At 44.2% G+C, this 22,398-nt stretch overlaps 2 protein-coding genes across 4 annotated transcripts in view; one reads left to right on the top strand and one right to left on the bottom strand.

Annotated features, from left to right (window-relative positions):
* The window catches only part of tab2 (TGF-beta activated kinase 1 (MAP3K7) binding protein 2), a 56,369-nt gene extending 51,551 nt beyond the window's left edge, over positions 1–4,818 (top strand). For all 3 annotated transcript variants that reach the window (XM_015354891.2, XM_069196167.1, XM_069196165.1), the window contains exons 5-7: positions 85–178; positions 933–1,028; positions 2,838–4,818. In XM_015354891.2, the coding sequence (XP_015210377.1) occupies positions 85–178; positions 933–1,028; positions 2,838–2,983 (336 nt within the window). In that variant the 3' untranslated portion in view covers positions 2,984–4,818. The remainder of the gene's footprint in view (positions 1–84; positions 179–932; positions 1,029–2,837) is intronic.
* A 1,616-nt stretch (positions 4,819–6,434) lies between these two features.
* Positions 6,435–20,620, bottom strand: LOC102694725 (probable ribonuclease ZC3H12D). The gene is made up of 6 exons (XM_006626243.3): positions 20,462–20,620; positions 15,572–16,025; positions 12,552–12,691; positions 10,131–10,365; positions 9,329–9,435; positions 6,435–8,535 (listed from the first exon to the last, which is right to left on the bottom strand). Exons 2-6 carry the CDS (start codon positions 15,859–15,861, stop codon positions 7,511–7,513), a joined length of 1,797 nt encoding a protein of 598 aa, XP_006626306.2. The 5' UTR covers positions 15,862–16,025; positions 20,462–20,620; the 3' UTR covers positions 6,435–7,510.
* Positions 20,621–22,398: the final 1,778 nt, after the last annotated feature.

Here is a 22,398-nt window from a genome sequence, read left to right as displayed (position 1 = left end):
TGTTTTTGAAGTATGAAAAATGTAAAAGATGGAATGGTGTTTTGTTATGCAATGGGGTTAACTTTGTTTTTTTTGTCTTTTAAGCTTGAGGAAATGCAGCAGTTAAGATGCAGGAACAGGGTGCTGCAAATTGATATAGACTGCTTAACCAAAGAAATTGATCTCCTTCAAACAAGAGGTTAGTTTTTTTTTAAACTTCTATGAAATAACGGTATTTGCTCTCTTTTCCTCAGTTCTTTGTGTAACGATGAGTTAAATGGAAATTAATGTTCGGCTATTAGTAAGATCCTCAACAAGCATGTTTAGTTGGAAACAGAAGTACGTTTTAAACATTTATGATTTCGAATAGTGAGTGTTTGAAATGAGAGTTCTGTGTATTGTAGGTACTTCTATTGTAATGTTAACTAGCAGTTGCTTCCTGAATTGTATCCTGTTGGTTGGTAGCAAGGGATTTATGGTCCTGTTGGCAGCACTTCACATGCGCACACTTCATTGTGTGTCCTGGCCAAGTGGCCCACAGGAATACCCAACAGTGGCGCACACGACACTTGACGTGCGTTAAGAGCAATAGTAGGAATCATTTCTGTTCATTCTGGGCGCTGGAAGAAGTGTGAAATTCTCGTTTTAGTGTCTGTGAAGTTATCGCTTTGCCTTTCTGTTTGATCAGATTTTACTAGATTTTTTTTTACTGCATTGTGCCTGTTCAAGCATGTCCCTCTGTATATCTTTCTGTTCCATCATTATTTTTAAACACTGGTTTCACACATCCTAGTTAGCGCTAATCCTGCACGTTTTACTAATTTTAATTTCAGATGATTGATGCTAATGCCACATTTATCTGTAATCTGTATGTTTTTTTAAAAAAAATATAGAGGACTTAAGTTCTAGTGGTGTGAAGAAAACGATTTGAAACCTGTTTTACATTGTTACAGGACCACACTTCAATCCAAGTGCTATTCATAACTTTTATGACAACATTGGATTCCTAGGTCCAGTTCCACCCAAACCCAAAGGTACTTCAAATGTTGGTAAGTTGAACTCTTGGATGTTTTTCTTAAATTTCTTAAATTATATTTATAATCTGTATCCTCTTCTGCACAGGATGATGATGTGAACTTTTTCCAAAGGTATATGATTATTCGGGAGAAAATACATGTTGAAAAAATTTGGAGCCAGTTTCTTACCTGTCTCGAAGTTTCTGAAAGTATTTCACAGCATTTATCTTGTTCAGTGATGGGTGTTATAAAAAATGGAAAATAAGATTGTGTGAATATCCATATCTAAAAGTAGTAATATTGCTGAGAATCAAGAAAACCTTTTCTTAGCATACCTGTAGGTTTTAATTTTCTTCATCTTTATACAAATTTGTATATATCTAAAGATAAAATTGTATAGCTTTATACTTGGTCTCTCATGCTCCATCACTTGGGTAAGGCATGTTTACAGAATTGACATCAGTGACAATATAAGGACATGCTATAGAGAAGCCTGGTGTCAATGTTTTTAATCACTGTCAAATGGCATAAAAAACCCTGGCACTTCTTAAATTAACTTGGTTACTCAAATCAGTACTTTTTTGTGCCCTGTATTTTATTGAATTACTTTGTTTACATCTGTGCACGCTGACTCACTTCTTGAGCTTTAAAACTTGCCTCCAGCACCGAGCTTTAGTCTTGCAGCCTAGGAACTAATGGTCACCTGAGTAAATATTTTTGGTTTCCTGGCATATTCTTTTGAAATACATCAACCTTTAAGACTAATAAAGGTAAATGTGTATACGTATTCCAAATTATATCTTTGGGTCATGGGCTTTACTTCATTTTCCAGCGTGTGTGTATTTCAGAAACATGGGTAAAATAAATTAGACCACGTTTTGTAATCGTAAATGTGAATTATTCACATTCCAGGTGATTGTTTTTGTGGTTAGGATCCACTGCCATTTTGGGTGAATTTAATTCATCCTCAGTCCCTGAACATGGCATTCATGTCATGCATTGCAGTAAGAGCGAAACTGAGTCAGGATCGAGTCCTAAAAGAGCCCGGCAGTGGACACTGGGAATGATCTAAAAGGACATTGCGATACTGAAACAAGATTTCGTTTTGAGAAACCTCTTATAATGATACAGCTTTTGCTTCCCATACCAGTTGTTTGAATGCTTATTGTATTGTTACCACACCACATTGGAGTCTTTGCAGCTGTAGCCCAGAAGACCCTGGGAGGGTGGGAAGCTCAGTCGTCTCAGCATCTCGTTCTTTTTTCTCTCAGCCAATTTATCGCCACATATGGTAACCACAGTAGGTAGAGACATTTGTGGTTCTTCAGCCTGAAGGCTCTTGTATTGCAGCAGACAATCAAACGAAAGCACCACACTGTCCCCCTTTGTCGGCAGGAGTAGAGAAATGCATGACTGATTCAAAAAAGCCTATTCCAGATAGAAGAAAACTATTGGTTTTATGTATGAACTTGTGTATTAATATTAATATTAATATTATTAATATAAGCACTGTCCAGTGTACGAGCATCCTAGCAAGTATGTAATATCCAGAACTTGATCAGATCGACTGGAGAAAATGATGGAAGCTCTCCGTTGACATTTTAAACGTTGAGTCTTGCTTTAAGAGGAAAAAAAGCGAAACACCCTCTCGACAATAGCTGTCTGAACTTAAAACTCTTTGCGTGTGGGTTAAATTGAAAAAGCCTTTCATAACCAGACTTTGGCAGGCAGCTGTTTCCTGGATTGGGCTGAAGGCTAGAAGCGGACGCTTTGACAAACATGTCACGAAGTGCCCCCGGGTGACCCCGCTTTGTGCTGCTTCTGTGCCCTCTCCCTCCCCAGACCCGCGCTCCCTGGCCAAGACCCCGAAGGCGGTCGCCGACGCGGAGGAGGACGAGGGCGCTCAGTGGAACTGCACCGCCTGCACCTTCCTCAACCACCCGGCCCTCCTCCGCTGCGAGCAGTGCGAGTTCCCCAGGCGCTTCTGAGCCGCCCGGGGCCGGCGCCTTGGCAGACCGACGCGCAGAGACACGGAGAGGAGGGGGCTTCTCCGGCGAGAGGAGGACAAGGACAGGGTTATTTTTCTCTTAATCGTTAATGCCTTTTGAGTAGAATGCTGTCCACCGAAGGCTTGACTGGATAGTGTTTACAGGTTACGTACTTAAAAGCCAACATAGCTGATGATACCTCACCTTTGGGTCGCCGGCACTTGGGGAAACCTGTCCGTTGTTTTTTTTTTTTAAAAAAAAAGGTAAATTTCCTAAAGTTTTCGCGAGGGGCCTCTTTCTTCCGTGCGCAGTATTATCAGTGCCCCCCCTCCGTGTAGGGGTCAACCCGGTGGGGTGCCAGAGAGCACTTTGCCTCTCCCGCCTGCCACGCTGGGGACGTTTCTCGGTGGCTCAGCGAGGAAGTATGCGCTGTCGCCACACCTGCAGGGGGGAGAACTACTTTGGACCATGTGATCGGTTGCCGTTTTCAAGGATACTGGGAAGAAACATGCAGTGTTACTGGCTCCGTTACTTGCCCTGTGTCCCCTTCCTTGATTGCCTTTCCACTCTGCATCTGTACAAGCCACAGTGAAACACAGTGGAAGTGAAACTGCATGCTTTGTTTGTACAGTACACAGTAATAAAAATACCCCCCCCTTAGTTTCTCTTACTGTACATAGTTTTAGAATCTGCTTTAAATGACTTTCTTCACGCTGATTTCCTTGTCTTTCCTGTAAGTATAACGTAATAGACTTGATTAACTTTTTTTCTTTAAAGCAAATAAGCACGTTGCCCCTTTAAGCTTTTTACTTGGTATCTGTGAGAAGTGAAGCCTTAAATAAAAGAGCAATAATATGAAACTATGCACAGTTTAGCTTTCTCTGCTCAGTCTGTTCATTGCTCCTGTAAATGTTGATGTTCCACGGATGATCTGCAGATGCAGCTAAGATGTCATATGGAGATCGAGGGTTTTGTGGGCTTTGGAGATTTCATTCATGTCGGACCGAATCTCTTGGATGAAAACAGCCACATTATCTAACAGCTGGAATGTAGTTGTATATGTCTGGGGGGTTTAAAAATGAGACTCGAGAGTTTTAACGCAAACGTCAAACCTTGTATAAAAGTGCCTATTCAGGCAAGGCTAAAAGGATATGCAAGATGGGAATGAGGGATGGGGATTTCAAGGCAGTTGACATGTCTTACCCAAAAGCTACCTTGCTAAGGACTTCCAACAACTGACTGGATCAATGCAGTGAGAATTACAAGTTCTTATTTGCAAACTTTCATTTAAAAAAATCCCCCTTTTAAATTTCCAGATATTCTTAACCTCATTTCTATCGGTAAAGTTGCCTTAAGCAGCAGTGATGACAATCACCATTTTCCAAATCCAGTTTAAAATCCTTCAGATAATGTCCTCTTATGTTTTGACGACTTGCGTTGACATGACCTTTATCTTTGGATTTTTTTTAAAGATTTGTAAAGTTTGTCCTGCAGTGTGCGGTATTGTGGCACACGTTTCTGTTAGAATGGTTGTTTTATAAATTATGCAAAAACAGTGAAGTCTACGCTAAAAGCTTAATGTGTAAATCATGGAGATAATTTTGGTAGGAAAAGGCTGAAGTTAATCTCTGAAGCACTTACATCAGACTTTCGTTTAAAAACAGCAACCCAATTTTCAGCTTCATCTGCAGTTCTGTGTGAAGATTGAGTCTGTTAATGTTTTATTAATAAAAACCTAATTTGGATATCTAAAGTTGTTTTTTGATTTTAGCTGGGAAAACTGTCTTTGTAACAGATAAGTTATTTGTAAAAATTAAAAAAAATCTATTCTGAAATTTTGCCTCGTGCTTTTTTTCCTTGGTAGGGTCTCGGTCATTGTGCTGTTTTTACAGAGGGGTCGTTGGCAGCGTTCATAGAGCACTTCCTCCTGAGAAGAGGACAATCTGTCCAGTTCATAGCTTTTCACAGCAGAGGGCACTAAAGGCACATCTTGGTAAGAGATTCTCGAGAAGCATAATTAGAGTTTTGCGAATTTGGTCCTTGGACATGAAAGGGAGGTTTGAAAAGTATTTAAACGTCATCCTATTTATCTCGCAACACCTTTTAATAGAGAAGTGCACCCTCCCTTTCATTTCCAAAGACCGAATTGGCAGAATCCCAATTATGCTGCTGCTTCATTTTCGTTGTTATTTTTTTTTTTTTGGTAAGTCTTGTCAAACTTCAGCCTTGTAGATTACTCCAGTTTGCATCACAAGGTGCTAAAGGGCCAGATGAATGTAATGTGTGCTTGACTAAAGAAATCCCAGTGGCAGATTCAAATTCCTATACGAAGATCATCAGAAAAACCTGTTTCAGGTCTTTTGTATGTAAGCGGACTCGAACTGAAACAGATGAAGGTACTAAAAGAAGTCCTTCCTCACTCGTCCTTTTCCACTCGTTCTGTTGCCACAAGAGTTGCATGTGTGTCTGAAGTTGTGTGCTGTGGTGCGTTTTTCATTACCACAGGGGTCCCCCCACTCGTGTTCCTGGTGGCCCACAGATCTGTCGGGCTTTGTTCCAGCCGAGTTGTCAATCAGACAACTCGTCGAGTTCGTCATTGACTTGGTCACGTAGTTTAAATCAATCGTGTTAGCGGTTTTCAGATTTTGAGAAGCAGGTAGCCTTTTAAACTATTGTTTTTTCTAATTAAAATCAAATCCCAAACTCTTGAGTTGAGACAAGGTCTTGCGAAATGTTGCAATCAAGCAGCTTATTAATTCACTTAAGGCTTCAATTGGGTAATTAAGGTCAGCTGGAATGAACGCCTGCAGGACAGAGCATGGGAACCCTTGGATTACTGCTTTAGGAGGGATATAATCTTGAGTCCCACAGTTGGAACTGTAGGTTGATGCTCCAAGTTGTTCTAATGTGCCTACGTATAAGAAATTGCCAATTAGTTTTTTGTTGGCTGTTCCAGTATTGAGCTCCATAATGGAGAAACTGCATCCCTGGCTGGTAGTGTGTATTTATTATTGGAAACATAGCACTTTGGGTTCAGATACACTGCACAGCTACTGTACATGCAGATGGGATGTGGGATGAAACCAGAATCAAAAAGTAATAAGAGCTTGGGTGCAGGACGAAGTGAAGCTCAGGTTTTTATATATGAAAAATATCATCTGAGGTGCTACATGATGCACTGTAGTCTAAAAACCCTAGAATCAGATGAGCAGGGACTGAAGACTTCAGGCAGACTCTGAATCCAGTCAAGCAGAGTAATTCTGTTGTCCAGACTCCTATGATGCCATCGTCTGCGATGATACCGATTTGTAAAGCTACTGTATGCACGTTTAATGAAGAAACGTCCAGCACTAGAACAGACCACAAAGCCTGTCCGTGCTGCCTCAAAGTGTATCTGATGCAACACCAAAAGGAGCAGACTGAATTTAACATTGTAAAGACAAAAAAACAGTTTGATTATATACGCTTTAATAAGGCACATAAGTATCTTTGGATCTATGCCTTTCACATTTGGAAACCTCATACGACAATGGCCTCTACTGATTTCTTCATTTAGAAGAGCAGGAATGAGGAGATATTAAACATTCTGTTAAAGGCAATTCTATAGCTGTCCCTTATTATGTAACTTTATATATAAAGTGCGCTTGTTTAATAATGCATAAAAACATTAATTACATCAACCATTACACATGCATTTAGTACAATTCACCCAAATACTTTTAATTGCTACATTCACTTATGTAATCAAGTATTGTACCTCGATCTATAAACATAAAATGTTTAAACGTATTTATGAATGAAACACCACCATACCCCCCCCTTCATTATGAAGTCCTGTTATACATTGTGAACAGACATTAACAGGGTTTGGATCCAAGCTGAAGCAAGATGTATCAATCATGCGTAGATGCATAGAATTCGGCAGAAAACCTTTTATTTTTCAATTTTCTGAACATTACTCCTGATTAGCTTTTCACAGCAGAAATTTCTGTATGTTGCTCTGATTAGAACGTGTTAATTCCAGTAATATCAAGTCAGTAAAAAAGGAAAGACTTCTGAATGTATCTTTTCCTTTAAATGAGAGAAGTTATAAAAAGCAGCTTTGACAGTTTTGTTCACACTTGCTGTCCAAGCATGTTTCTCAGTTACTCAGTATTAAGCACCTCACTGTGAGGTTACAGGGTAAAAACAACATCTGTTGCTTTAGGTTTTACAATCCAATCACCTAATGCTGAATTTAAATGAATGAATTTAAATTTAAATGTTGGTGTTCTCGTAGCCTATAGAAAGAGATTGTGTCTCTTTCAGGATCACTTATATCAAACAGCCTGCATATGAGATCTTCTCTTCAGCACTTAGTTACAAGGTACACTTTAATGTGTAATAATGTAATATGATTCTCGGAGGAAGTGTGCTTTGCACTTAGAAACTTAGTGGTTACAGTTTGCCTAATAATAAAAATAATACAACAGGACGCAAACTGGTTTAACACGCTCCTCCTTCCATTACCACTATAATACGCGGCACCTAGAAGCAATAGTGGCTGCTTCGAAATTTATGGATGATTGAAATGAGACTGGATGTGTCCAAGACGTTCGGGTGCAAACACATCACCTGGTCCACCGCGGCCTGAGGGAAGAGGGCGCACAGCTGTTTCCTCACAGTCCTCTTCTGCTCACTCAGCAGCGGCTCAGAGGCCTGGCCGCCCACCAGCAGCCCGAACTGACCCCCCCCCCAGCTGAAGCTCGGGAGAGCAGAGCACTTGGGTGGCACGCCGGGGTAGTGGTACTGCTCCAGCTCTTGTTCCTGGTAAGGAGTGGGGTCGCCGTGAGGCAGTACGACCTCGCAAGGCTTGGGTCCACGTGGGATTTCGGTCCTGGCACCTCGACCGGGGCTAACATAGAAGCTGGGGCTCTGAGCGGAGCCACCTGACGCCTGCGAGGGGCCGGGCGCCCTGCTCTGCGGCGCGTTTCCGTGCCAGAAACAGCAGCTGGGGCGCGAGCTGCCGAGGCCGGCCCTGCAGGCGCGAGCGCAGTTCATGCTGTGGTTGTGGCTGTGGGAAGGTAAGGGCCTGCCCGGGCTGCTGCTCCGAGGGGGAGGGCTCCCGCTCCAGCACGGCCTCCCCTGAACGTACATGTTCGAGATCCTGGCCTCCAGAGAATCGAGCCCTCCGGCGCTCGCGGGGCGCGGGAAAGTTGGGGGATCCCATGGGGAGGAGGGGCTGTGCCTGGGACTGGAGCTTTCTAACTGGCGGCTGGGTGACAGCCTACTGCGAGCACTGTCCTGCCTCGGGGCCACCGCGGGCTGAAGGCCATCGCACACGGCCGTCTGGGGACTCTGTTCGTAAAACGCTGGTGGGTTTGGGGCAACGGGCAGAGCCCCCCGACTCGAGGACGTCGCCGCGTTGTTCGGAAGCTGCCTTGCGTCCGGGAAAGCTTTGGGAGACGTGGATCTAGTCTTTGCACGAAGTTCGTCTGCGACTGACAAGTGAGACTGGTTCGACCTCTCTGGGTGATAGAACTTACACTTGATCCCATACGTGCACTTCTTTCCTGAAAGACAGATACACAGGCGGTTCAGGTCGGAGCAACAATGCGGAAAAGCAGAAAAGCTTAGCCAGGTGGACTTGGGTGGAGTTTCTTGTGAAGGTTCAGTAGGGACGACAACAGCCAAGTTCAGTCAGACTCTGCTGTCAGTAATTCATAATCACTCCTGATGTCATTTCCTCACCTAAAACAGCAGGCATACTCGACCCTCTTCTCTTGACCTTTCTCTTCCTGCCTCCTCCCCCTCTGCAGCTGCCCCTGGGTCAGCCCTCACACTACAGGGAGTCCTAGCCTCCTCGTCCTCTGGCCAGGAGGTCAGCCCTCGGCCAAGCGGGTTAAGCTGAATTGTATTGTGTCGTGTACGGCCGACATTGCAGGTTGTGCGAGCCGGCTTACCAGCGCGGTGACGTTCCCTGTGAAGAGCAGGGTCCGCAGCTGCTGGGTTGAGGGGAGATTTGCCTTTAGCTCAACTGGCTGGGCCCCTGTTGAGTGACGCCGGAGGCCTGGGTTCGAGTCCCCAGCGGTGGGGGGCCGACCTGAGGCGGCAGTGGCGAGGACGCATACCCATGTGAACCCGGAGCGCTACAATACTTCTCGAGTATTGTTAATCCAAGTGAAAAGTAAATCTTAAGGATGTTGAGTCAGGAGTAATGTTTTTTTTTAGCCATAGACTAAACATCTGTAAACAAGAGGTCGTGTTAACATATGTTCGTCCCAGACACCCTCTGTCCAACTCCGGATTGATGTAACTTCAGTGAACGAGGGAAGGAGGAGAAATGCCGCCCACAGAGATTCTTACCGTAGGGGCAGTGCTGCCATCTGTGCTCAGGCACTTGAGGTGTTTTTCTAAGGAAGTTTTCGATTGTTGGTCCATTTCTTCCCAGGGGATCATCTGGTGGCATAAACCTGCAGCAGACGGACATCGTGCAGAGATGTGAGCACTCAGCTTAGCTCGCCTTCTTCCATCTTTCATTTTCATTTTGAATCTCTGTGTGCCAGCGACTGTTTGAAATGGTTCTAAATAGTCGCAAGAGCCTCTGAGGGCCTTTCCTGGGCTTGGCCCTGCTTATCCCATATATTCCCGAATCGTAACATAACCTCGGAATAATCAGAATATGTCGGGGGGGGGTCCAAGTCCTCATGGCAGCACGCAGGGATGTTGAAACTCTGGATGGTATCCATGCGTCTGTTTTTATGTGCCATATTTAAAATTAAGCTACCACTTTAATTTTGGACAGTGGGAGGAAACTGGAAACCCCCATGAACATGGGAAGAACGTACAAACTCAACACAGGAATTGAACCCAGGGCTGCGAGGTAGAAGTGCTCACCACTGCACCACCGCGCCGCCGAGTTCGTGTGACCACGTGTGCTTTTGTGTGGCATACGGTATTGTGTTTCTGAGCATTGTCTCAGTCCTTAATTTGGGACGTGACTGTTGTAGGGCACGCAAGTCCTCCCAGGAAAGCTTGATTAGGTTTTTTAATGGACTGTACCTCCCTGCCGTAGCATAGACATTTGAAGACGTAGTAGAAAGACGCCTAGATATGATCCACAGAACAAACCCACGACCCGCACAGACGGCGTTTCCCACAAACCTACGTGTCGTTTGCGAAGGTGTACATGAGGAGCCGCTCCTCTATGAACTTCTTCCAGTGCGGTTTCTCCAGCTGCAGGTCCCGGTAGTTGTCGTTGGACACGATGATCCCGTCAGACTTGTAGGCCAGCTTGACGATGAAGCGGTCGTCGTAGCACACCACTCTCTTCCCGTTGACGCAGCGGGAGGGGGTGTACACCAGGATTTTCCTCCTCTCCAGCTCGTGGAGGACGTGCTGGTCTGAAAGCACACATGGCACAGGCTTCACATACAGCCACACTCACCGCTAGCTTGTCTGCCGTCCGGACGGTGGAAGATTTGACACACAGACAGAGACGAGAGCATTTGACTGCTTAATGCATTGAGATGGTTTGCCTTTTGAGTTAGAAGATCGTGAATTATTTTGTCAGTATTACTGAATGTTTTGTACATAACATGTCTCACAAGGTACGTATATTTGCTCTGAAGACAATTCTTCCCCTTGGTAGTTAAACCTTTTTAAGCTTTTGGCACTCCCTACATTTTCTTCAGAACGGGTGTTTCCTCCTCTGAACCTGGAGAGCCTCCTTCACATTATCAAATCAATTCAAAGTTGATTTATCAAACGCACAACAGTTCAGCGTGCGGCAGTAATTGCTGGCAAGGAAATGTCTTTTCTGTGAGCTCACCGGGGGGAGATAAAAATAAAAATCACAAAGTTAAAAGTTACATAATAGCGCAATAACAATTGAATAAAATAAAATACAACTCAATATAAATAGAACTACTATGTGTCCAGGGTGTCTGCAATACATTAGGTCCAAATAGTGCAGCATGCCAAATACAATGAAAACTGTATGTCCATGTAACCTGACCATTTAACAATGGCCCTTAGGGTTGTTGCTGAAGATGACTACAGCATGGCTGTTTAGCAGTCTTATTGCCTGGAGGTAGAAGCTGTTCCGTAGTCTGTTGGACTTTGACTGAATGCGTGGATACCGTTTACCAGATGGTAGGAGGGAAAACAGTTTGTGACTGGGATGACTGGGAATGGACCTGGCCTTCTTCAGACATCTAGTGGAGTAGATATCCTGGATGTTTGGTAGCTCACAGCCGGTAATGAGCTGCGCTGACTTCACCACCCTCTGCAGTACTTTGCAATCCCGGGAGGAGCAGTTCCCATACCAGGCAGTGATGCAGCCAGTCAGGATGCTCTCAATGGTGCACCTGTAGAAGTTGGCCTGGATATGTGATGGCATGCCAAACCTCTTTAGCCTACCGAGAAAGAACAGGCGCTGCCGTGCTGTCTTGACCACGGTGTTGATGTGGTGGGTCCAGGTTAAGTCCTCTGAGATGTTAACTCCCAGGAACTTAAAACTGCTGACTTTCTCCACTGCAGTCCCATTGATGTGGATAGGTGTGTGATCTCCTCCCTAGTGTTTTGTATAAACCATAATCATCTCCTTAGTCTTACTGATGTTCAGAGAGAGGTTGTTCTTCTGGCACCATGCTGCCAGGGTTTCAACCTCCTCCCTGTACGCAGGCTCTTCACCATCTGTGATCAGGCCAATGACAGTTGTATCATCCACAAACTTAATGATGGAGTTTGAGTTATGCCTGGCGACACAATCATGTGTAAATAAGCAGTAGAGGACAGGGCTAAGCACACAGCCTTGGGGGGCTCCAGTGTTTAGTGTCAGTAGAGGATATGTTGGTGCCCACCCTCACCATCTGCGGACGTTCTGTCAAGAAGTCCAGGATCCAATTACAGAGGGAGGTGTTCAGTTCCAGGTCCTGGAGCTTGATGACAAGCTTTGAGGGCACTATGGTATTGAATGCTGAGCTGTAATCAACAAAAGGCCATGGCGACAGCATCCTCTGTTGAGTCTTCCAGGTCACCTGTTTCTAAAGTGCTGAAACGCCTGCAGGGTGCTGATGAATGAACTAACCATTCTGTTTATTTACGGGTCGCTGAGGGCTGACCAGTACATCTTGGTCCCACTTTTTCTCTAGCTACTGAATTTAACAAACCAACGACGTCATTCATCACAAATTCCAGCTCATGAGAAAGGGGTGATGTAAGGGTGACCTACAAAACCTGCTGAATCGGGGCTCTCCAGGAGCAGAGCTGGGCCTGCTTGAAATGCTGTACTTCTGTTCATATCATTCATCTTGTAGCCCTGTGCTTAATGAAATGAGAAAAAAGGCAGTCTCAAACAAAGCAGTACAGTCCGCGTCTACTTCTAACTCATTGATGGCATACAGTAGTTCTCACTTTTGAAGCTTCACAAAAAAAAAAAGAAACTGCAAACCACATCATCCAGCCCGCCTGACACACGAGCTGCCACGTTTCCTTTAGCTCTTGGAAGTTTTTAGATTTGAAACGTAGGCTTTGAAGCAGTGAAAAGACAGAGCCGTCGCCCCAGACATCTGTGGACTCTACTTACGTGTAATGGGAGCTTCCGGCTTGGGCTGCTCCTTCCTCCACAAGGGCACAAACACCGTGATGTCATGATGGCCCCTGTCCCAGAACCACTGCACAGCCAGCTGGATCCCGCGACAGGAGAACACTTGCTTGTCGCCATGGCTGCAACAACACCAGCAGGTCAGAGCTCCTACTGTGGACAGTCGGTTTACAGGTGCGACTGTGATGCGTTTAAGGGCACCTTCATGCAGAAAGAATGCTGCATCTCCTCCAACGCTTAAGTTACAGTTTTGAGACAGTAAACCACTGACTTAATTCACACAGCATTTCACAAGAGGCGCTGAGCCAGTCTGCTACTGGGAAAGCAAGTGCAGAGGCCCAGCCTACTGTACGAACACACACCATGAGCACTGCACGTTCTGTACTTCCTGGCCGGCTAAAGTTCCTGCTTCTCCTTTGACACTAGAACCACACGTTTACACCAGCTTCTTTTCAAGATATCTCACACTCGAGTTCTGGAGCTCATTTGCCTACAGCTGGTAACCCGAGGAAGGTAATTTCCCTTCTTCTCACTGAGCCCTGAACAGGAAGTCTCATGTTATTTTGCATGTAGCAAAAAAGAATAATTGCTTCACTGTTTTATTTTTTTTGTGACACAAAGGAAAATTAAAATAATGGCAGCAAAAGATTAGTGGCGAATTTAACAGGACATTACATTATAAGGCCTCTGTGTCTAAAATTCTTTAAAAACATACAGCACGTTTAATACCCCACCATGTGCAAAACGGACAAGACATCTGTTGCATTGTATCATATAAACTTAATATGTTACATCCATACCATTTATATGCTATTTTGATGCTTATTATAGTAATTAGTGTATCTAATATCATCCTGTTTTAATGCTTGTCAAAATGTGAGGCAATACATTATTGGCTCATTATGAACAAAAATGGTAGAAATCAGATGAATACTTAGTACACAACTAGTAAGGAGGCTAAAATATATAATTTAAGATGAATAGTTAGTACACAACTAGTATGGAGGATAAAATATATCATTTAAGCTTCAAATGGCAGTTGAAATATTCAAACCAACGGCGTTAATCAACACTAGTGACCACTTAGGCTCTGGCTTATGCTGTCCATGATGCATTGTGCAGTGTTGTTCAGAATACGTCTGAAACAGAACAACTATTTAAATAAATCGACCACGTTACTGTAAGACCTGTGCTGATCAAAAACGTCACTCTCTCGGTTTCAATGACATCAGCTATTTGAATGTTCCATCGCGCCCCTTTTGGTCTTCCAGCTTGCAGAAGTTATTTTGATCTGCACCACTTTGTGCTTCTCGGCAGTTCAGATGTTTTTCGACCACATGATTGAGATCTACTCTCACAAGCCCTCTTGTACAAAACAATCATGAATTTCTTCTAAAAGGTGGCAATTATCTGAAGCCGGGAGCATGCGGGTTTCGCTTTTGCATGAACATTTTGTGTCAGGTTTGGCATTTGAAAGCCCTTCTTACTTGTCTTGTCGAGAACTGTGCCGTCCTCCGTTTTCATAGACAGAGCAAGGTTTAAGAATTCAGCACTAAAACAGACTGCCACTGCCTCTTTCCCCATAACTTCTTCATGATCAGATAATTACAGCATCTAAATATGTTCCCTTCAGACGTGTTTTCTGTCAATTTTTACACGGAAATCAACTTTCAAGCTTCAGACCAACACAGTGTTAACTGACCCAGTGTTAACGCTGGTGACAGCTGAAGATACTTCATGTCACTCTGCTCATGTGCTATATTACTGTTCCCACATGCAGACATACTTTCAAACTATCAAATGCTTCAGTGTAAATCTGCTCCACTGACTGCTTTTTGGGGGAGTTAAACTGCAACAGTCACAGTTCTGTTTCTGCATGGAGCATTTCCAGGCACAATTATTCACATGGTGGAGGGTGACATTTAGAACGAGCGAAACTTTAGATCTTTGCCTTTTAAAGCTGTTCAGCTAAATGAATCTGAATGAATCTAGAGAATCGAATGAAACAACAGTCAGATGGCACCTCCACCACTCCACGTGGTTTCGTCTTAGTACTGCACTTATCGACTTGGCATCTGAGGCTCATTTGAGGCGGTCAGAGCTGTAAGGCTTGTGCCCTGCGGTGGGGACACTCTGTGGCTGGAGCCCTTGACTTTGCGGCAGCAGCTCTTACAAAAAACACGGGGATCTTCTCCACTCTGAGCCCCTAGCCTTAAAAAAGCGCAGCCGTGCCAGTGTGCTCACCTAACCTGAGGAGCTGAACCAGGTAGAACACTCTGAAGTAGCTGACGTACAAGGAGGCACATACCCACTGTCACCCTGGTGGATACCACTCTGGGAAACAGAAGTGTGAAATCTGAACAAATCAGAGCCATTATATGAAAACAGGTCACCAGGAAGCAAGGCTGCATTCATATGTTTTGTTTTTGTTGAAAACTTTCCTGTGCCAGGCTGTAGCTGACATACTGTAAGACTTCAGATTTTACTTTATTTTATTTGCATTTAAGAAAATCCGCAGCTTTGACTTTCTTGCGCTTCAGCGAGCATGCGCCCCCGCCACCCAGACCTCCGCTTGTGCTTTTCTATTGTGCTGTAAAAGACACCTCGGCCCAAGCGGCAGGCAGATCGGGAACAAAACTCTACACTGCTGCTTCTAAAATACCCTTAATGATCCAGTATCCACAAAGGACTATTGTAGAGCCCCTGAGTGCGTTTCAAGCAGTTGATCACGCGAACACAGAAAGCTGTTGTATCTGTCCTACTCCAGTCTTCTTCCCTGTCAAGCACACCACCCGAAAAGGTCTCTGTGTTTGACTCCCTGCGTCCAGACCTCCGGGGTATAGTGGGAAAGTTTTAGCATAAACAAATTCAGTTACACTACACAAAAAAAACCTACGTTCGAGGTGTAAACCAGCAGATCCTGTGTGGCAACCTCTGCCAGGCAGGGCTGCTCTAGTCTGCCAGAGCAGCCCCCGGGGGCCTGGCCCGTGACAGAGACTCACCTCATGGCTACGTTGCTGCCATCGATGACTACGGGTCTCAGGCCGCTGCCGGGCTCTGGGAGCTCCTCCTCCGCCAGCTCTGCGGGGCTGCAGCCCCGGGGTACGAGCTGCGGGCTGGGGCTCCTGGGCGGCGCACCGGCTGGCTGGGCGCTGCTGCCGGTCTTCAGCAGCTCCTCCAAGATGTCATTCGTCAGGGCGTCCCAGTGCAGGCTCTCCAGAACCCGCACGATGTCCCTGCGGGAGTACCCCAGCTTGAGGAAGCGCTCGATGGTCCTCTGGTGTCTGTCCATGCTCTCTTGGTCTCGGGGCTCCTCTCTGGTGTCTGCCGCCGGGGAACCCTCCCTCCTGCCCTTTTTATTGCATCTGGTTTCAGAGTTTCCACAGCAACAGGCCCAGCTCTGGAAAAACTGACAACCGACGAGCGAGCAGGCAGCGAAGCATTCTCTGACACACGCTGTAAACACAGGAAGTCGAAGATCAAGTCAGAGGGGTTTTTAGCCACTTTAATTGTGGTTTGCAGCTTTGATAGAATCTTCTTGCTCTGCAGCTGCAGCATCACTCTCACGTCATGTCTCTGAAAAGCCCCTAAGAGTGATCTCCTCAGCAGCAGGTCACGAGGGGAAAAGAGGCATCACTTTAAAAGGATTCAAATCACCTTCAAACTTTCTCTAGCTTAACCTGTGACACAATAACAGGATGCGGGCCATTATTTCAGAATGATAAAAGGTCATGTAAATTTGAAGCTGGAGAATATTTTTTTTCCAGTTTCCCAAGTAACAAGCCCATTCAGGTTTTTAAAAGCCCAACAGGATTGAAAGCCTGTAGCTACGCTGGCCTGACCTCAGCAGCTAGAATTGGGGACCCCTGTTTTTACTGCACTTCGAGAGATGTTGTTTTTACAGTGTGACTTCTTCTCCTGCTCAGAATGGCTACTGGACAGGCTCGGGGAAAGGATGATATTTTTCCCAGAAAGATGTATATAAGCACCCCCTGACATAATTTACATTCAGAAACATTCTGCAATATTTAGAAATGCCAACAAAAATCTTTTAACATGAATTTATATATATATAGCATGTGTGTGACATGCTCTTCCCAAAAGGAGGTGTTTTGGGGTCATTGTCCTTGATTAAAAAAAGTTAAAAAGAACAAATTTTTAACTTTAACTGTTTTTTCATTGTTCAAACTATTGATATGTGACAACTTAAATTTCTACACTAAAGAACTGTGACAACTGTGGAGTCTGGATATACAATAATTATTCTTATTAACACATCTGGCTAATATGTCTGTCCAGTATTAGAGAGATCACTTTATTGGCCTTATCTAATTTCTTGTATTAGGAATTTGTCTTTTCGCATACCCCAACTTGGGGTCAGAGCGCAGGGTCAGTTGTTCATACGGCGCCCCTGGAGCAGTTGGGGTGAAAGGCCTTGCTCAGGGGACCAACGGAATAGGATTCCTCTGTTGGCTGCAGGATACGAACCGGCAACCTTCCAGCCACAGGCCCAGATCCTAATAAATTACATTTGTACCCTTTTATACATCAAGGCATTTTACAGGAGCAAGCCGGGTGAAAGTCCTCAGCCTTCTGGTTATCTAGTCATGACCTAACATCTGGCCCATTTGGTAGTTAGTAGCTAATTGATTAGACATGTCATCCATCCAGTTCCTGAAAGAGCGCAGGGCATCAGCTTCGACTTTATATACTGTATAGCCTGTTTTATAATATGTGTAAAGACGTTCTTCCATGTGCCCTTTCTGTTCCCCTGCGTTAAACTGTCTATGCTGAAGAAGTCCACTGGATTGTCTTTGTCAGGGCCCTTGAGGATGTTCAGGTCTCCTCCTGTTTCAGGTCTCCTCGTGGCGCTCTCTGTTCAAGACCAAAGCCCAGTTCAAGGACATTTCTTTAAGCCTGGGAATGTACTGGGCTTCTTCTCTGGACTGTTTCCAAAGCAGCAATTTCTTTCATTGTAAAGTGACGATCAAACTCGACACAGTACTCTAAACGCTTGAGATTTTAACAACACCCTTCAATCTCTACACCTTTCAGTGCAACCTCCAAATATTTTGCCATTTGTTTTTTGCTTCCCCACATTGTCTAGAGGTTCGAATGTGTCAGCATAAACACCTACATCTTTTTTTAAGTGTAGCCCTTTCTAAAGCATTGTTTCCCATTTTTGAATCTATAGTTCGTGTTTGTAGTACCTGCATGCGACACCCTGTACTTGTCTATATCCTGTTATCATCGTCTGCCAGGTACATGAATGATGTCTTCTTTTTATGCTCAGTATATATTTCATATCCATAGCAATATATGGAATTTGAAGAAAGAAGCACAGGAAATGCAGTAAAAATTTGATCATTCATACAGTGACTTGCAAAACTTTTCAGGCCTTGTCTTTGGTCTCTTATTTTGTAAAATTACAAAATCATGCGCACACATTTTTTTTAACTTGAAGTTTTATTCAAGCCTAAATGTTCAAACTTATAGAGTTCTAGGGGTAAGATACTGTATGTCACAGTAAAAGTCAGCAAAAAACTTAAGGAAAACAAGAAAGAATGTTCATTGCACAAGTATTCAGACCCATGAACTCCTTAGCTGGTAGAATCACCCTTAACAAAAATGAAACATTACACAAGTCTTCTTGGGTAAGTCTTGTCTCTCCACCTACCTACCTAATCTTTCCACAGATTGCCAAAAGGATTCAACTCAGGGCTTTGACTGGGCCACTCATGGACAGTCACTTTCTTATCCTTAAGCCACTACAGTGTAGCTCTGACCTTGTGCTTCGGATCATTATCCCGCTGCAAACACAAGTTTTAAGTTTTGAGCCAACTGAAACAGATTTTCCTCCACTACTTGCCTGTACTGTTCTCTGTCCCTTGTCCCTTCAGTCCCAGCAAGGTTTCCAGTACCCGTTGAGGAGACGCATCTCCCTGCCACCACCTCGCTGGACTGGAAGGGACAGCGTTGACGAGGAGAACGTGTGGAACGACTTTCCTTGCGACAAGAAAACGTTCCAGTCTGGTCTCACAGTTGGTCCGCAACACCTTTTTCCACATCTGTGCGGAATCACTCAGGTGCTTTGTTGTGAACTCCTTGCTACCATGGAAATGGGTTTTCACTGCCTGCCATACGTGCCAGCTTTGAGGACCGGGGTACTGCTGATGGATGCACACTTACTCCTGTCTCTGCCGTTGAACTCTGTAGCTCTTCCAGAGTCGTTGGCCTCGCTGTGGCCCCCCTCACCCGTCCCCTCCTCGCCTGGCTGCTCGGTGTGGAGGGACAGCCTCGTCTAGGCAGTGTCTGGATGGTACGACACACCATCTCTTTCTTGATGATCGAGTAGACTGTGCTCACAGAGTTAGCGATACCCTGCTCCTGATCTGCTTTTCGATGACTTTATCCCTGGCCTGCTTTGAAAGCTCCTTAGTCTGTGTGCTTGAGTCCTTGTTTGAAATTCGCTACATAACCCAAGGAATCTCACAGAAACAGGTGGTTTTAATCAGAAATCAGCTATTCATTATTATTGCACACAGGCAGGGACCACCCAACTAATCATGAGGCTTGTTTAGGTATTTTTGTGCATCCAAATTAATATAGGTTTGCCACAGCAAAGGGTCTGGAAGACCTGTGCTATCATGACTTCTTTTGTTTTTCCTTTGAACATGTGGCGGTGTATATAACAAATATGAATAGCTACATCGATGTGTCATGACAGCACGATTTGAAACAACCAAATGTTAAAAATATACAAAGGCCTGAGTACTTCTGCAAGGCACTGTATTTAAAAACACTTATAGCAGCAAGACATAAGCACAAAGTGGTCTCAGGGTAGGACTTAATTTCAGTAAGAGGCATGATGGAACCATGCAGTAACTCTGGAATGTTTTTGAAACCTTTCAGTTTCTCAAACAACTGTGTCCGTGACAGGCCGACTGTTCTAATTTTTAATATCTTCCAAGTTGGATGAATCTTTCATCATTTCAAAATATGATTCTCTTTCAAAGCAACAGAGCCTGTTTACCATATTGAGTTATGTAGCTGCTTCAAGTAATTGAAGCAGCTGAGTGCTGCATTCTACACATTACTTTTCTTACCACCAAATAAAGTAGAAGCCAGTAGTCTGTGGGCATTCAAAAGTATGTTTAACACACACAGCCCCTGTGGAATGAGAAAAAATGCAACAGTTCCACAAAGAACATACTACTAAAATAATGCAACCTTTTTTAAAGACGTAAAGCACATACGATATTGATGCTGTGACCAACAAAACTCTATATACAGTATTTTAAACTAAAACAAAACCATGCAGACATTTTACAGCACAAACATGGAACAAAACCAGTTTTGCATAGCTCTTCTCCTTTTCGTTAGCCTGATAAACACTGCGCGCTCATCAAATTGTTTTAAGTATGTAATCGAATTGAAAATCCTTCACAATTTTGCACCACATCCTGTGTCTGTAACCAAGGCTTTTGGTTAAGGTAATTTTTTTAAATCCCTCTTTGTCTGAAAGATCTTTCTACTTCTGCATTATTATCAGGCTCGTGTTAACGGAGGAGGAATATCTCCCCCAGCAAATGAAAATACACAGCGAGTACTCCCACACCTGACGTCGTCACAGACTATCACTGGCACTACTGATTTGTGCTGATAGGTTCAGAACTACTTCACAAAGTTGCAGACAAATGTTTCACGACTCATAAGCTTGAGCAAAAAAATGATGAGAGAGGGACTGAAAGCACACAGTCTCTCAAAAACAACTTCAGTTCCCTTCATTCTGAGTTCACACCAAGAATGAAATACATTAGAACAGAAATGTAGGTGAATTTGATTCTTCTTCTTGGCAAAAGAGTTTACTTAATGAATGTATTTTTACTTACAGTGTAGAAAATCCTGGAAGCGCAACTTGCTCAGCTGGGTGCCTTGTCCTCTTTGTTTGCTGTGAACACTTCAGCTCTTTTTTCACCTAGTCACATAAGGAAGTCAGCACAGTATTTATTCAGGCCATGGAATTGAGGAAGCAAGCAGTGCATATTGTAGTTAATTTCACTTCCTTAAATCCCTGCTATTACTAGTCTGCCTGGCCTCCTGTGACACTCTGGGCAGCACTGACTTCCTGGACTGGTGCACACGAGCAGCTGGGAGGTGCTGAGTGATAAGGTAAAAGTGATGAGCCCATCTGAAGAGCTAGGGATCACAAAATATTTTCTTCATGCTGGCGGAAGTTCCACACCATAAACATTCAGCCACAGGCTCAAACATATTCTGAATCAACCAAAATGCTTGTGGCAATATTTGGATTAGTCAGAAAAAAAACCCACTAACTACATCTCCTGGAATCATCATAGATTCATTAATTGATCTTAATCACAAAATGTAAAACATACAGGCTGCAACTCTGTAGTTTCTAGTGGTCTTTTCTTTCTTTTTTTTAAAAAAAAAGATCCTTTCTCAAGTATCTTCACGTCTCACGTTGCATTACTGCTTCAAATAGAAACCTTGTCACCTTGCAACACGGCCCATGAGCAGAGTTGAAGTACAATAGGTTGCCTCTGGCCTGCTTTACAAGCACAGGCATTCAGAAACCTTACCTGCATCAGGTGGGGTTTCCTAACACATTTCACACCTAAAGCTGCAAGAAAGGGCCGTGTGTGTCCTGCAAAGCACAGTCATTCACCTGGTTCCGGGGCAAGCTGGATATTCCGAGATGATGTCACCCCCTTTTCCAGTCAGGTCAGGTACAAGTACGACGAGGCGCTTACTTGGGTGTTGCCTCACACGCAGTGACACAACGATGTCAAAGAAAAATGACCTCACAATTCCTGGAGACCAGAACAGGGTGGCAGCTATAGATTTAAGCAGCATTCAGATATACAATTGAAGTGGTGGCAGTATTTTGAGGTCTGTACAAAAACGGAGGGGTGTCAGTGTAGCGGAGCTCGTCTGGGCACGGTGACGTCATCGCCCTCCCTGCGCGTAGCAGGGACCTCCTGGGCCGGGGGGAGGTCTCCTTTAGCTCGCTCGGCTGGCTCCCTGTTAAGTTATGCCGGAGACCCGGGTTCGCGCCCAGGTGCTGCAGGGTGGAGCAGCGAGGGCACACATCAGCAAGGGAGGATTTAAGAGGTGGAGTTTAGGAATCTTGTGGCTATGGGAAAGAAGCTTTCTTTGAACTGAGAGGTCCAGGCTTTTTTGCTCCTGAATCTTCTGTCAGAAAGAAGAGCATTCCCAGGGCGATGATGGACTTTTCTCTATTCTTCCTTCTGGCATGTTCTGGATGAAGCATTTAAGGTAACAGGTTTGACACCCTGTAACTACAGGGCTCTGAGACAAAAAAAAGGTGTATTACAGGTGCTCCCAAACTAGAAGAAATGAACCTGTGACTTGAAACACTGAGGATTTCCTGAAAGGTTTCGTACTTGATCAGAATTGCAATACAGTAGTTCAGCTGTGGTTCTGGAGGGCCTGGGCCTCTGCAGGTCTTCCATGTCTCTATAAAACAGCCGCACCTGAAGAGATAAACTGGTCTAATGAAGCCCATGGTAAGCCTATTAAGTTGGGACGGAAACTCAGATTCCACACATCTACTGTATCATCCATCAATAAATCGCCTGACTTTTTCTTCCCCCAGTGTTCTCTACTTCAAATCAGATGTAAGAAATCGTCATCAGCGTTACCTGTTGCTATGGAGGATTGTGTGGAAATGAGGCCCAAGCAGTAATTAATATAAGACAACTGGCAGTCTGGTTGTGAAAGAACTGAGATATTACAAAAATAAACAGATTCAAAACACATTTCATGCTTCAATGAAAAATGTATG

Source organism: Lepisosteus oculatus, chromosome 2, assembly GCF_040954835.1.
Source record: "Lepisosteus oculatus isolate fLepOcu1 chromosome 2, fLepOcu1.hap2, whole genome shotgun sequence".
NCBI classification, from domain to species: Eukaryota; Metazoa; Chordata; class Actinopteri; order Semionotiformes; family Lepisosteidae; genus Lepisosteus; species Lepisosteus oculatus.
This window is presented reverse-complemented; position numbering and strand designations above follow the sequence as displayed.

What these genes read in the sequence shown, in the direction of transcription:
- LOC102694725 (XM_006626243.3), bottom strand. Translation starts at nt 15,861, where the DNA reads ATGGACAGACACCAGAGGACCATCGAGCGCTTCCTCAAGCTGGGGTAC. An exon ending in GCCGGAAGCTCCCATTACAC is followed by an intron (nt 10,366 to 12,551) that starts GTAAGTAGAGTC and finishes GTGTGCTTTCAG; the next exon opens with ACCAGCACGTCCTCCACGAG. An exon ending in TACACCTTCGCAAACGACAC is followed by an intron (nt 9,436 to 10,130) that starts GTAGGTTTGTGG and finishes CGTCTGCTGCAG; the next exon opens with GTTTATGCCACCAGATGATC.